The sequence below is a fragment of the Pocillopora damicornis genome, chromosome 4 (assembly GCF_964200805.1).
Source record: "Pocillopora damicornis chromosome 4, jaPocDami1.2, whole genome shotgun sequence".
NCBI lineage: Eukaryota > Metazoa > Cnidaria > Anthozoa > Scleractinia > Pocilloporidae > Pocillopora > Pocillopora damicornis.
In genome coordinates, this window is record NC_142673.1 from 11,683,007 (window position 1) to 11,697,700 (window position 14,694).

Below are 14,694 nucleotides of genomic sequence, written 5' to 3' on the forward strand. Positions count from 1 at the left end.
CCGGAATGAAATCAGAAATTTGTCCTGGGAATTTAGAAATCAGGGTAATTGTGAAGAAGAGCTCCCCAAAAAACCTGTCGGCCGACAGACGGCCGACAGTCGGCCGACAGTTGGCCGTCTGTCGGCCGACAGTCGGTCGACTGTCGGCCGACAGACGGCCAACAGACGGCTGACAGGTTTTGCCTGAAATATAGGCCACCTGTCGGCCGACAGTCGGCCGACAGTCGGCCGACAGTTGGCCGACTGTTGATAATGTGTCGGTAACCTGTCGGTAGCTTGTCGGTAGCTTGTCCGTGAAACGTTAACACAAACCTTAATGTTTTCTCTCGGTTTTCGCTTGATACAACATCCAACATGTGTAATATGTTGACAATTGACTTTCAAAATTTGGTGGCTCCTAAAGGAGCCGTTTTGTGAGTGGTGAAATATACAAGATACTTCACTCGTAGAATCGTGATTTTAGCGGCGCGCGCCTAAATCAATTATCGCATCACGCATCCAAGTCTAATTATCGAATTGTTACGTATAGTATTTTATTACTTAACATAACGAGTAAAAAGATTCACAGTTGTATCATTTATTAAACTTGAAATTGGAAATAGCAATTCATCCCAAACCTGCAAGATAGATTACGATGCTAGCAACAAATACATACATACATACATACTTAACATACCAAGTGATATATCCTATACGCATCTGATAACATTTTGGAAGAAACGTTTCTTTACATACTACCAACTTTGCCGTCGATCGGTAAGTAGGTGAAGTCTGTCGAGTCATACATCACCATTACGGATTGTTATGTCACGTTAACTGTTCGTTTTTAACACAATTTTTTTCTTTTTTCTTAACCTGTCGGTAGACTGTCGGCCGACTGTCGGTCGACTGTCGGCCGACAGTCGGCCGACAGACGGCCGACAGGTTTTTTGGGGAGCTCTTCTTCACAATTACCGAAATCAGACCCACAGGAGTTAGAGATGTTTTGCCACTTAATTGGTGTAAACTCAAGGTTCTGCAAGTCGCACCTCAGAAAAAAAGTGCGTACATGATCATGAAAGTCCAGTCTCTGTGGTGTTTGTTAACCTGGAAGAACTTCATTAAATTGGAATGTCTAATTTGTAAAAACTCTCACAAGGCAAAACCTGATTTACTAACTAAAAGAACAAATTTCTTGGTTTAATTCTTGGGGTCAGTAGTTCTACAGTCAAATATCCTGATTTTAGTGGGGAGTTGCATAATTTTCAATCTGCATGTTCATCAGCTTGACCCTTTTTTTTAAACAATTGGTTTGTACAGGAAGTATGGAAACTTTATGATTGCATCTTGATTTCGAAACCACCTGGATCTGTCATAAATGCCAATTCGGTAGAGGTGAGTAAGTGCTATACATGTACATGGTGATATAAATGGCTCAGTAACCCACTCATTCAGTGGAGTTTCAAATAGAATCAAGAAAATTGCAAGTTCAAACTCAAGATCACAAATTTATTTGAAGACTGCAAATGCAAGTGCTATATTAGTTTTGGAACTGTATATGCCATTAAGGAGCCAGAACCAACAAAGTTAATTCCCAGGACGTGTTTGAACTGAAGATACATGAAAGGAACAATAAAAACTGACCATACTAAACATAGCACAACCATTGAGCACTTTGCTTTCTTCCTCAGATTCCTGAGCTCAAGTTATTATGGGAGTTGACTGGAGATTCTTCAGAAGTTTTAAGCAGATTGTGTTGTAATTGCTTGGTACAGCTAGTTGTTGATGACCATGCTGAATTTGAATATATCATAAGAGGACTATTAAGTGTGGCTCCATCTGCAAGGTGGGTCTTAACACCTACATCCAAACCTCTTTAATGTTAACTACAGGGCAAGGTGATGATCTGTCTTAGGCAGCCAAGATAAATCAAATATTCTCCAGATGCTAGCTCTTAATTGTGATTATATCCTTGCAAACTGTTTTTGAGTCAAAGGGGTTGAGTGGCTTTTTCTAAGAGGGTGACTTGTCCTCTGTAGAGGAGCCAACCATAATCAAAGATGCATTAACATTTTGGGTTGAAGCTAACCTGTATTTGTTTAGCTACATTACACAAGCCAGTAACCTTACAAGCTGTGATCTTCACCTATAGGTGTCTTTATTTATAATACACAGAAATCTGAGTGGTATATCAAAAGCCTTGAGTTGTTTGCTGACCTTTCAAGTATATAAGTGTACTACAGCTGGTATGGAATATATATGCCCCTTTTCTTTAAGGTCAGTGTTGTACAAATGGCATTAAACTCATTTTATTTAAAGTTTTTTCATCAAAAGTTTATTTCATTGACACTCTTATCACAAAAAAATTCTTATAACTAGCAAAATGAAAGCACAACAATTGTCACTGACAATACACTGCAATCTTATGATACCTAAATATTGCATGTTGTTTACGGTAATTATATACATGTGATTTATGGAGTGTTTCTTCATTTACCTGACTGTTTATTTCTGTCTTATCAGGGCCTCTCCCCACCCATTCATTACACTAGTGATAAGTTGTCCTGAAAGTGCAACAATCCTGATCCAAGAAGTCAGTGTTTTACTTGTAAACAGTATCAAAAGGTACAGCCATACTTAAATCCCCCAACCAATTTTCCTGATGTTGTGGCAAATCTTTTATGTTTTGAACTATGCATGGTATTAATTCAATTTTCAATTATTGTGTTTTAGCAATGAGATCACTCAGTTGCATTAGTCAGATGTTTAAACTTGCCTCTCCTACAGTGTCACATTCAGCTTTAAACAAGTTTGAAATTATGTTAACTCACCTAACATGTTTGCTTATAATTTTGTCAGGAGTAAACCTGGTTACAAAAACCAACTTATTAAAATATGCTCTAACAAAAGTTTTTAGGGCAATTTGCAGAAGTCTGTCTCTAAATTGAATAAGTTTTTCTTTTTTTTATTTTTTCAAGAGATAGTAGGCTATGCATATTTTTTAAAATATGGAGTGTAAAATGATTGAAACCAATACATGGGTGGGTTAAGTTTAGATGAATTTTTAAGTAATTATAAAAATCTTTGGGCTTAATATGCTAGAAGGGTTAACACAGATTATGCAACTGTGTTGTGTCCTGGGGAACATACCATTTTTGTTATCCTATGGGTATTTTTTTTTTTTAACAGATATCTCAATTGTGATCCTCGATTTATTCTACGGATGCTGGAATCATTTTTTAAGTTTGTTCTTTTGGATCCAAATGTCACAGTTAATTGGTTTACTAGGCAGCAACTTTTAACAACCCTCTTGCAGACAGCCAGTGCTTTACTTCAATGTACTGGTATGTCTAAATTTTAGTGACTTGTTAGAGAATTGTAGCAGTCCATTTTGTTCTAGCATATATTCATATCTTTATACATTCAGCATGCATTCATTTATGACATCATCCTGGTGTAAGTTCTACCTCTTTCCTAAGAAGGTAGTACGGTAAAAATCCTTATGTGTGCATAGCTGTGCATCCATAACATGATGCATGCAGTTTAACTTCAGCTGAAAGTTTCCATCAAGTGTAGCGGCATGTATTATGCAATCCTCTTGAGTTCACTTGATAGATTGGAACAAGCTCAATTTCTTTTTATGTACTAAGATATCACTAAGATATGTACTTTGTTTTGTTATATTAAGAAACTGATCACAGCCATGAAGAAGTTACTGAGAGAAAAGTTCTTGTTGGGGATATTATTGATTTACTGACATCTCTTGTTCCCTGCTATCAGGTCAGTTTAGAATCAATTGGTTATGATAAGGAACATAACCTTTATGAAAATATCTTATACATTTTTGGCAATTGAGTAATTGGTTGCAGTAGATTCTTTGAGAAAAGTACATTTCTTTTCCGCTCCTCTAAAGGGGAGAGGTTTATCTCAACTGGTCAGTTGGAAAATATGTGATCTGTCTCATAAAAATTAGTTACAACATACCTGTATCCTAAAGATTTGGACTATCAAAGTCCAAACAATTGACACTGAGTTTATTTACAAGAACAGTCTTCTTCTTAGTAGTTTCAGTGGCATGTTTTTATGTCAGTCTTATGTACACTCATAATACTGTAGGTATGAAGTCCTTCCATTTTCCCCTCTTTTTTACCTGAAACTAGGTATTATTTTCATATCAGTAGTAGAAAAAGTTATGTTACTATTAAGTCAGATAGTCTTGCCATGATAGTTGGATCATTTTGTGTGGTTAGACCATTGACCAGTTGGACCATTCTAAGTGATTAGACCATTTTATCGAGACAGATCATAGTTAGACCATTTTAAGCAGTCCAACTGTTTTCGGCGATTGGATCATTTTATCTAATTAGATCATTTTAATTGATTCAATCATTTTATGCTGCTGAACCATTTTCTCTAGCGAGGCCATTTCTATCAGTTGGATTATTTTCTCTAGTTAGACCATTTACTACTAGTTGGATCATTTTATATAGTTACCCCATGTATTACAACCTGGACCTTTTATCTACAATCAGCATCCAAATTAGTTGACACACTTAAAAAGGGCAAAAGAGATAAAAGTAAAGTAATAGGGGGTTGAAAAGGTCAATTTGTCTACAATTTTGTCACCTATTTGTAGTTAGGCCATTTCTGCCAATCAGCCCATTTCCACATTTACTTACAACCTTTTGGACCATTTAATGTCAGTATTTTAATTATTTACACTGGTTGGAGTGTTATATGGTTAGTCCATTTTATCTAGTTAGTCCATTTATGTTAGTTGGATCCCTTTGAACCAGTTGGACTACAATGACTGGTTGGACAATTTCAGGCAGTTGGCCAAATTATCTAGAAAGATCATTTTAAGCAATTGGACTTTCTGAACCAGTTGAACCATTTTGTTTTGTTAGATTATTTCTACCAGTCTGACCAGTTTATAAGTTGGACCATTTAAAGCAGTTGGACCATTTTATGTAGTTGGAGAATTTTAACTAACTGGATCACTGTAACCAGTCAGACCATTTTATCTAGTTACCCTACTTTAACTATTGGATCGTTGTTCTGTTTCAGTCAAACCTTGATTATCTGGACTTGTTGGGACTAGACAAAATAGTCAGAATAATTGAGGGACCAGATAATCGAGAATATGAATATTGATGAGGAACAAAAACTGATTAAATTAAGAAAGCCACATTTAATTGTGAAACAAAACATTTACAAATCGTTTTGAAAAAGTATGGTCTACATCTTCACAGTCTCTTGTGGATACCTCTACACATGTGTATTAACAATTAAAATCACTGAAAAGTGTTTTTACATTGGCCTAAAATGTTGAAGTAGGTCAGTTTGTCTTAAAGAAGAACATCGCATGCGCATAGAGAGTTCCATCATTCTTCAAAGCTGCATAATCTGAATAGCGTCAACATTGTTCTGTCTTTCCATCCATAATAAACACTTTTTAACACATGATGCATATGAGTGCTTCCTATTGCTTTTTGAAAGCGAAACAAACTTGCCTTTACTTTTCAATGCTGTAGTTTTGAAAAGAATATGGTTATGGATCTTGATCATGACTAATAAATATTCATGACAAATTGGGACCAAAGAAGAAGGTCACAAAATCATCAAACTGAAAATTAAAATGAACCAAGACAGTTAAGAGTACTTTGAAAAGCATTTCATCCATTTTTTATCCATTTTTTATCCTTCATATACATGCATTTCAGATATTTTGTGACCTCTTTCTTAAAGTACTATATCCTGATCACTTGTTCTCATTATGTGGAATGTCTGTGGCAGACCACATGAAAAATGTGCTTGAGAGCCCTCATAGTCAAATATGGAATTAGCCATATGCTTGTTAGCCTCATGTTAGTGCTTATCACTAAACCTCTGTTGGCTGGGTTACCACCTGGTTGGGTGATCACACATAATATTCTGTTTTGTTGACTCTTTTAGTCATGGTTATTTTTTTTCCTGTACTTTGAATTTAGCATTAAATTTATTATTTTCCACATAAAATCAGAGTGACTGTAGATAACCACTATTGCATTCCACATTAACACCTCCAGGTGTCTTGTTACTCTGACAATTATTGACCTTTCCAATAAACCTGGGAAGAAAATAGAGAAGTCAAAATTTGTTTTTCAAGGATCTAATTGTAAGGATTATTTTAACCCTTTAAAATCAAAACTTAGCTTGGTTAAAGGATCCTATTCCAGATGCTTTTAATATCCCTAGCTATTTATCAGTGTAAATATGCAGGATGTAACTCCCATGACATTAATGAGACAACTTGCCATTTTTGTAGTACGGTACTGGAACATTTATTGACTGCCAAAAATTATCATGTTTATTTGCACTTGTTTGTCCCTTGTTCTCTAGATTGATGACAAATCTCTCAGTCATACAACTTTTCTTGTGCACAGTCTGACAAACTGGTTACTTGAACATAGAAATTCTTTCCCTGGTGGTAAGTTTTAAAGAACAAAAGGAAAAAGAGGATTTTTTTGGAAACTTTCAAATGATAGAGAATGATGTTTTTTCTGTCTTGTTACGAGTGTGGGACAAAGAAAATATTCTAAGTCCCCACGAGGAATCAAACCTCAGACCTGTGGATTCTATGCTCCAATGCTCTACCACCAAGCCACAGAGACTCCATGGTGAGCAAGGTCTGTTACAAAGTTCATGTGACACATGTCCTACAAACTGCTAGGATCAGCAATGTCGATAGCATAATGTTTGTAGATAGAAATAAGAGAGATGGTAGATTTTGAACTTGGTAAAGAAATAGAGAATGATGTTTTTTTTGTCTTGTCACGAGTGTGGGACAAAGAAAATATTATTGTATTTATGTAATATTATTATATTATATATTAATATTATATATTTATATAATGTACTTTATAATATACTTTATTATATTTTGATTGTGATTATTTTTTTTTTAAATAATTACCTTTGTTCTGCGTGGTATATTTAGGTACTAGCCATTTGGAGCTGATGGTGAATCATTTGTTTTCTTTGTGTTGCGAGAGTCTGTCTTTTGGCTCTGACATGACATCATCCATCCTCTTATTGCAAACAATTCAACATCATTGTCCACAGGTATTGCTTTGGTAACTTATTTAGTAAAGTAAGGGCTCAAAACTCAGAACAATTGCTAAAGGCCTTGGAAATGAATGGCAAGAGTGGAGAGTCAAGTAGTTTTACTATTTTAAGTTCTGAACTGTGTGATATTATTAAAAAATGAGTTTTCCAGGTTAAATGGTAAACTTTTATGGTTTTGAGCTCACTTGTTAGTCATTCAAATAGAAATGTAAGCTTTTAATGTACATGTATTTGTTTTAGTTCAATTTTTTTTAATCAAAATTTCATTTGGATGAAGAATTAACATTATATAGGAATTTTCAAAACCCAGGAAAATGTATTGATTCTTGTTATGTGACTTAAGTGAGTTTTAAATTGATGAAAATTGACATAGTAGTTACAGTTAATTAATTCTGAATAATATAATTGATTTTTCTTATTAAAGGCCTTCTTGCAATTATACATCTTACCAACCTTGAGCAAGCTTCTTCTGGATTCACTGGGAGACTGTTACATTCATATTCTTCAGCTCTGTAAGTGTCAATCCTTCTGGTTTTTTAAGATGTCTTGATGAAGCAAGGGTAAGAGAGGTCTAGTTCTTAACTGAAGCACTATGCACTTAGGGTCTTGATCTTGATCTTGATAAGACCATTCTTGAATATGGCATTAAAAATTTTCATCTTTCTTCATGTAGGTTTGTCAACAGTGCAAACTCAATTAAAACATTTCAAGCCTGACTGCCTGTTTCTCCCCGTCAGTCATTTATTTCTTGTGCAACCAATACTTCAAATTATAACATCACCTCCCAGGCAGACATTCAGCATAAGGATGCAGGGTGGCACTGTGCATTCTTTACACTGTAAAGCTCTCAAGATCTTAGGATTTGTGGAAAACAATGTTATTCCCCTAATTGAGGAAAACCAAACTAAGGTGAGAAGTGCATACATGTATGTGATGATTGCCTCTGGCTGTGGTGGGAACAGTTAGAGTACACTGGTTGATTGATTTGAATTACTGGTAATTATCCTATGAAAACATTTATAAGCAGCTGAATCAAACAGTGATTGAAACATAGTTGCATACAAGAATAATTCTGTGCCTTTTTCACACAATAAAACTTGTGGAACCTCTTGGAAAAATTAGTTGCAATAAGTAGATATACTTGATAACATGCACAATTAAAACTTGAACAAGATGACACAATGAAAGAAAAGTACATATCATACAATGAAACATCAATCAGCTTGCAGCAATCTCAAGAAAGAATAATATGCTTAACTTTTCAAAAATATGGGAAGCACATAAGTTCGTAGGTTTTGTCTTTTTTTCAGACTATTGGGAATACTCATCAGCACTATGCTTCAGCTCTGAGTTTGTGTATCAGACAGATGACAGCCTGTGCTGAAGAAATGATCATCTTAATTAGGTAATAGTGCTATGCTAGCTGTGAAATATTTTTGTGGATTAGTCCTGTTTTCAGGAGAAAGAAGACTTTATGGTCAATTTATGTATGACTGTTTTCACTGTCTCAGAAACACCAAATCTACAAAGCACTGGCTGAGCAATTTACAGAAGTCAGTAGCTTCACACCGTCGCCTGCTAAGTCATGTTCCTTTGATGTTGTCTGCATTGTTGGTGACTTCACAAGGATCTCTTGCTATGGAAGTCTTAGAAGTTATCCCAATTTTAGCAAAGGCAGATCCATCACAGGTCTGAAAAATAAAGTCTGTGTCTGCACTGTACACCAACAATAAAATGGACAAAGAAAGATGTTAGATAGAAAAATACTCGGACTACCTTGTAACTTATTTATTTAATCAGAACTACAGACTTACCGTTGGTTGTTTTACCCTTAAGTACTAATGACAGTATTCCAGATACTCCTGTATCAAGAACAAACGTAAGCTACTTGCTTTGGTCTGACAGAGCTTACTAATCTCATGTATGGAACAAATCATGTGGCTTTACTATGCGTTTAACTTTTAGCAGGCACCTGCTTTTTCATCGTTTTTCGGTCTTAAACCAGTAGCGATCTTCTCTATTCTAGAATTAGCCGCAGAAGTAACCGTTGATTTTCTTCGATATTATGAACTGCAAATGAGCCCCAAATGGAGCATAGCCTTCTCCCTTTAGAATCGGCTTACTTTGAAAGTGGTTACAGATTTAGAATTGTGTTCATTCGACCCTTTTTTTAGGCTCGGTATTCACCGGTTTATGTGATTTGTCTTATTTTGCAGGCTGTTACTTTTCTGCCATTAATACTCTATAAACTTAGTAAAGAAGTTGATCCTGAAGTGAAACAGTATGCTCTGTACACTATACCACAACTTGCCACTCACAAGGTACTCCGGTTTCTTCAGTAACATGTAGCCGCTAACCAGTTTGTAGGGTGGTCTGATGTCGAGGGGTGTGGAGGTTTTTTTATAAACACATTATTATTTTTAGTTTAGCGTGAAAAATTGTGAAAAATGTAGTTTTATCATGTGACTACTTCTGTAGAAATTTCCTCACCCGTGCATAAATTATGTTCATTTTCCTTTTTGGCAGTTTTGTATAGGTCCTGTGTTACGCACGATTCAGACAATAGGAAAGTGTCCTCTTCTTAAGCCTGTTTCTCTGAGACTGATTTGCAAGTTGTGGCAGTCAAATAACCGAGTGTTTCCGCACCTTCAGAAAGCACTGAGTTCAGTAGTTGACTCCAATTTGGGAGCTGAATTGGATTTGGAGATTAAGATTGCTCAAGCAGCTTGTTTATTAGACATCTGCAAGCTTAGGTAACGATCGTACGAAATAAAGTACATGTGAGGTACACAGAACGCATTTGTAGCGAAGATTTACCACAGGGAATTTTGTTTAGTTCATCAGTTGCTTTTGCTACTACTACTTTTATGCTTTTTTATATGCTGCGATCATGCATGGACATTTCGCAAAGAGAATCCCTGGCAAAAAAAAAAAAAAAGGAGTGAGCATGTTGATCATATGAATTTCTCGAAGTTTTGAAAGTAGGCGATAAAGATCCACGTTCTGAGGAAATAGAGAGCTTATCAAAAATAGCCACAACATATTTTTTTCTTCATAATATGCCCTTTGAATTAAAACAGAGCTGAGAAAAGTGTTTGGCTGCTTTCTTTCTTTCTTTTTTTTTATTCAAACCCGACATAATTGCGGTCATGCCAACGGGGAAAAGAGTGAAGCAAGCTTATTTTCAAACATTTTGGAGTGCTCTGCTTCAATTTGGTAGAAATTAAAGGTGATTAGACGTCTTGCTTCCTTCGCTTGTGAGATGTAAGACATATCAGCTGAAGCATATAACGTAGTTCTGGGTTAAACAATTCTTATATATTGGAGGCCATAAACGCGATCAGGGTTGCCAAAAATGCATTGTTTTTAATAAAAGTTTGAAATAATATTTGATTAATCCTGATTTGGAAGCATCTCCGTCGTTAGTTCATTAAAATAAATACTCAAATAAATAAATAAATAAGAACTAACAACAAATGAGACGCATTTATACTTTAGGGGATAGAAGTTGCAAATAAATAATCATGTTTTATGACTAATTTTGCCTGATGTATGTTGGTGGTCCTCTTCAGGCCCTCTCAGCACGGTGAAGATCTACTTGGTTTGCTGTCCAAATTGCTTGATGAGAATACAAAGCCAGGCGAGACTAAAAACACTCCCTCTGCATTAGTGGTATCATTAGCACTGCAAGCCCTGGAACAGCTTTGTAAAGCTGAGGTATGTCACACGAATTAAATTTTGCATCTGCCCTTGACTGCCTTTAACGTCAACTGAGTATTTATTGAAAACAAACAAACAAAACAAAAAAAGCAAAACAAACAAAAAACTAACAAAAGTACAAGTACATGATATCATCTTCAACTTCAGGCTTCCGTAGATGGACACTTTTTCTAGATGTGATTCAGATCTGTGTCACATTTTTGTTCTTCCTCAGGTTGTCGATCTATGCACTGCGTGGAAAGTCCTTTCCGTGAAGCTTGGCATGGACAGACGGCCCCAAGTTCTGTGCAGTATTTGTCAGCTGTTCAGAATTGTATCCGACCTGGTCTTTAACTCTTCAGCTTATCTGGTACGAGTGGTTTGCTTGAGGTTTTAAACGTTGCTCTAATTTTTTTAGCTGTTTCAAGGGAATTGAAAATCATGGATATCTTTGCAAACGAATTTTTAGAATTAACTCCAACTTGACATTTTCTTTCCTTTTTCAGGATTTTAAGAATGAAGTACTTACCTTTTTATGGTCGTTAACGCAGCATGAGGTTCGTATGACCGCTGTAACGGTGATATGTTCTTCTAACAAATGCACGAGACGTTGTTCTGCTCAAGGTGAAGTGATATTTGATGATAACTGAACGTAGGGGAGAGCAATGTTAATAGGTAATCACATGATTTCGAGTGCAATTTGGAATAAATCAGCACGAGTAAATTTTTCAAAGGCTAAACCAATTGCACGAACCCGTAGGGTTCGCACGAGGAAAATCATGTGATTACTAGTTGATAATATACAAGCAAAATCATGACTGTTTTCCTTTTAGATGTCCTTATTTCGTGTAATGGCTCACCAGTTCGGCCATTTGCCTTTGTCTCGTTACAGGAGTAGTCTGGCTTTTTCTTTTTGCTTCAAACTTTTAAAATTTATCTGGAGAATAATCAAGCGTTTATATTCTTCTTTCTCTGTTTGGTATCGGTCGATAGTAATAACCATCTCGTGAAAGCTATCACATTTGTAATCTTCCACGTCTTTCGTACGAACTGTTGCATAAAACTCCTCGAGAATTTTACTGAGGGCCTCCGTTTCATACTTCTATCCGGTTTTGGAAGCTAGACTTTTAGCCAGTTGTTTTTCCTTTGTTGGATTTTTTTTTTCTCTAAGCATTCTCCCTCAAACTCTGGATTAAAACGTTGCTACTTTCTCCTAACCAGTCCGCCATTTTGTTTTGTTGGGCTTTCGCGACTTACCAGTCAATCAATTTAATGTCAACTCTCTGCACTTAACTTCAAATTTCTGCACTACTTGGGATTAATTGACGTGTTTTCAGCCAAGGAGTACGCTAAAACTTTGCATGTTTATTATTACGTGTGAAATTGCATGTATAATAAAGGCTAAGTTTTTTCGTTTGTCTCACGATGTAGTCACGTGTGATGTAGATCGCGACGTTTCGACTGCATACTGCTAGTCTTCTTCAGGCGATGAGGTCGACGTCGACGTCGATTTCACTAGGTCTTCTGTTTTTAGAAATCCAAAGAAGTGACTCAGACAGAGAATGTACAAATCTTTTTTAGAAACTCCTGAAACCGAAAATATTAAAAATAGTTGTAAACTGTCACAGGACGAAATTGCAAGAATCCGTAAACGGAAACGTGGCAGAAACATGTTAAACCGTTCTGGAAACACGACGGATAACCTGTGTTTCCGTTACCGGTTTCGTGACGTTTTCTCGCGTTTCCGTTGCTGCGTATACAACGGAACCGGACCACTTTTACGTAAACATAACGGAAACATGGAGTTGCATGTTTCCGCCACGTTTCAGAAATACGGAAACATGTGATTTCGTCCTGTGTGTAACCGTTATCGACGTCAGAGGGTCCAATGAAAACAACAAAAAAACTGTCAGGGACACGAAGAATAAGTTGGGCTCAGTCGGTAAAGCCGATGAACAAAGCCATTGACCGCCAGGAATCAACGTTCATTTATTGATGCTTACTGTGTGATTTGGTCTCTTACCATCAGGAGTCGCCTGTCGCTCATGCTGCTTTCACGACTTTGTCAATATTTCATCCATCTGATTTCAAGCTGATTCATCTTCCTCCAAAGGTATTGTAGTGTTTGTATGAAGCAGTCGGTTAAAACGCTCTATATAGTTATTTCTGGTTTAGTTCATCGTTAGTTCGCATCAGAGTCCACTCATCTCTGTAGAGTATTCGGTATCAACTTGATATGTGGACCTCATAGCATCTAAACCACAAATCAGATGTTTTATGTTAATTGTATGCCATACGTAGATCTACCTTCCACTGAAAGAAGAATTGCTGGCGTCTAAGAAAAAACTTGATGGCAACGTGGATGAAGAGTATGATGAAGCCGCTGTACAACAATCCATTGATAACTCAATGCCCCCTGGGACTGCTTATGTTGAGCTTCTGCAGATGGTCAAACAAGATGAACTCCAAGGTACAAAATCTTACTCTTCATTCTATTCGTGAAAGTCAGTCTTTTTACAAATAAAACTCAACGGGATTGATCCACCAGTACCATTCTTTGCATCCAGTCAGTCACCGATTCCACCCTAAGAGCGTAGCAAACTCCTAAATACAACAGACAATGATTTTAAATAACTCTTTTGAATCAAGATATGTTATTGATGTCGCTAAATCCGCCGTACTGTGTGATCCCAATGCCATGTTGTATCATAGTAAACAAAGTGGAACCTACTGGTGGTATCAGCTCTAACACTTGAACCAGTTCAGCGTGTTAAAATGCTAAAAAAAAACAACAACAACAACGAAAGCAGAAAAAAATTACTAGTTCTTGATACAACGAATTTCAGGCTACCAGAAGCTATTGACCAACATGATCAAAGTGGAAGCTGAATCTATGCCACGGGGTTTGGGTCACACTTCATCATCACATGAGAGGAATTTGCGATCCATCCCAAAATTTTTGACGTCACAATATGAGAAGTCGAAATCACCTGGATTGAACCAAGGACTTGCAGGTACCAAGAATACAACAGATATTGATTTATAATTGTATAACTTGCTACCATATTTTTAAGCTCCCTGATGTATATCAAGAGAAACAGCGGGGACAGATATGGACAATCCGGGCCTTGGCTTGGATATATTGATTCCACAAAATGTATTTCCCCTTCATCATCTATCGATAGTGTTATTTTCCACGTTCTCCTCCGTGATAATCTGTTCACCTACATCATCAGACTCAGACTACAGTTAGCTGTAATGCGGTTTCAAAAAGAGACTTGCGTACGATAGACTTCTTGTTTATAAGTTCAATGGAAACTGTAGCATCCCAAAGTGTGGATCAGGTGGTAACTTCCCTCTCTGTCCCTCACTTTCTCCTTTGCTACGTTGCCAAGTCTATTTACGTAATATCTTTTAGTACATATATCAGCCATGGAAGTTTCTTTCTACTTTCAAAGTTTGTGAGTGGCGCCTGTTTTATGTTTCTCTATGTGAACTACTCTTTTGTATTGAATCAGCTGGAATGCTGTTTAGTTTCGAACCTCCTTTTGAACAACACGAAGGGAAACGGGCCAGAAAATATATGGTTGATTGTGCTCGTACATACAGACAGATGTTAGATTCACTACTTCACGAAGTAAGTCATGCAAACAACCTAATCACTTAAAGTACTTCTGTGTTGTTTATAATTAGTATTTTTACTTGATTGTCAGCAAGTTTCTTTTCCTTTTTTCAGGCTAAGTTTTTATTCATTTTAGAAAAATCAGACATAGTCATGAGTATCGGTGGTCACTCACAACAATAATTCATCGACTCATTTGATGCACCGCAGCCCGTGTGACCCAAAATCACTGATTTTTACGCGAATAGTTCCAAAGGAATTCACTCCAATATCTGTAGACGTTTCCG

General features: G+C 36.5%; 1 protein-coding gene across 2 annotated transcripts in view; it reads left to right on the forward strand.

The window, feature by feature from the left end:
- Positions 1–14,694, forward strand: part of LOC113686054 (focadhesin) — a 29,775-nt gene that overhangs the window by 481 nt on the left and 14,600 nt on the right. For both annotated transcript variants that reach the window (XR_016185851.1, XM_027203645.2), the window contains exons 2-22: positions 1,300–1,374; positions 1,671–1,825; positions 2,155–2,256; positions 2,503–2,604; positions 3,169–3,323; positions 3,668–3,759; positions 6,361–6,448; positions 6,959–7,083; positions 7,511–7,598; positions 7,760–7,995; positions 8,397–8,491; positions 8,598–8,775; positions 9,303–9,407; positions 9,613–9,839; positions 10,659–10,803; positions 11,021–11,155; positions 11,292–11,342; positions 12,815–12,898; positions 13,087–13,255; positions 13,632–13,799; positions 14,304–14,422. Coding sequence is in view for 1 of the 2 variants with exons in the window: in XM_027203645.2 (XP_027059446.2) it covers positions 1,300–1,374; positions 1,671–1,825; positions 2,155–2,256; positions 2,503–2,604; positions 3,169–3,323; positions 3,668–3,759; positions 6,361–6,448; positions 6,959–7,083; positions 7,511–7,598; positions 7,760–7,995; positions 8,397–8,491; positions 8,598–8,775; positions 9,303–9,407; positions 9,613–9,839; positions 10,659–10,803; positions 11,021–11,155; positions 11,292–11,342; positions 12,815–12,898; positions 13,087–13,255; positions 13,632–13,799; positions 14,304–14,422 (2,694 nt within the window). In the remaining variant the exon portion in view is untranslated. The remainder of the gene's footprint in view (positions 1–1,299; positions 1,375–1,670; positions 1,826–2,154; positions 2,257–2,502; positions 2,605–3,168; positions 3,324–3,667; positions 3,760–6,360; positions 6,449–6,958; positions 7,084–7,510; positions 7,599–7,759; positions 7,996–8,396; positions 8,492–8,597; positions 8,776–9,302; positions 9,408–9,612; positions 9,840–10,658; positions 10,804–11,020; positions 11,156–11,291; positions 11,343–12,814; positions 12,899–13,086; positions 13,256–13,631; positions 13,800–14,303; positions 14,423–14,694) is intronic.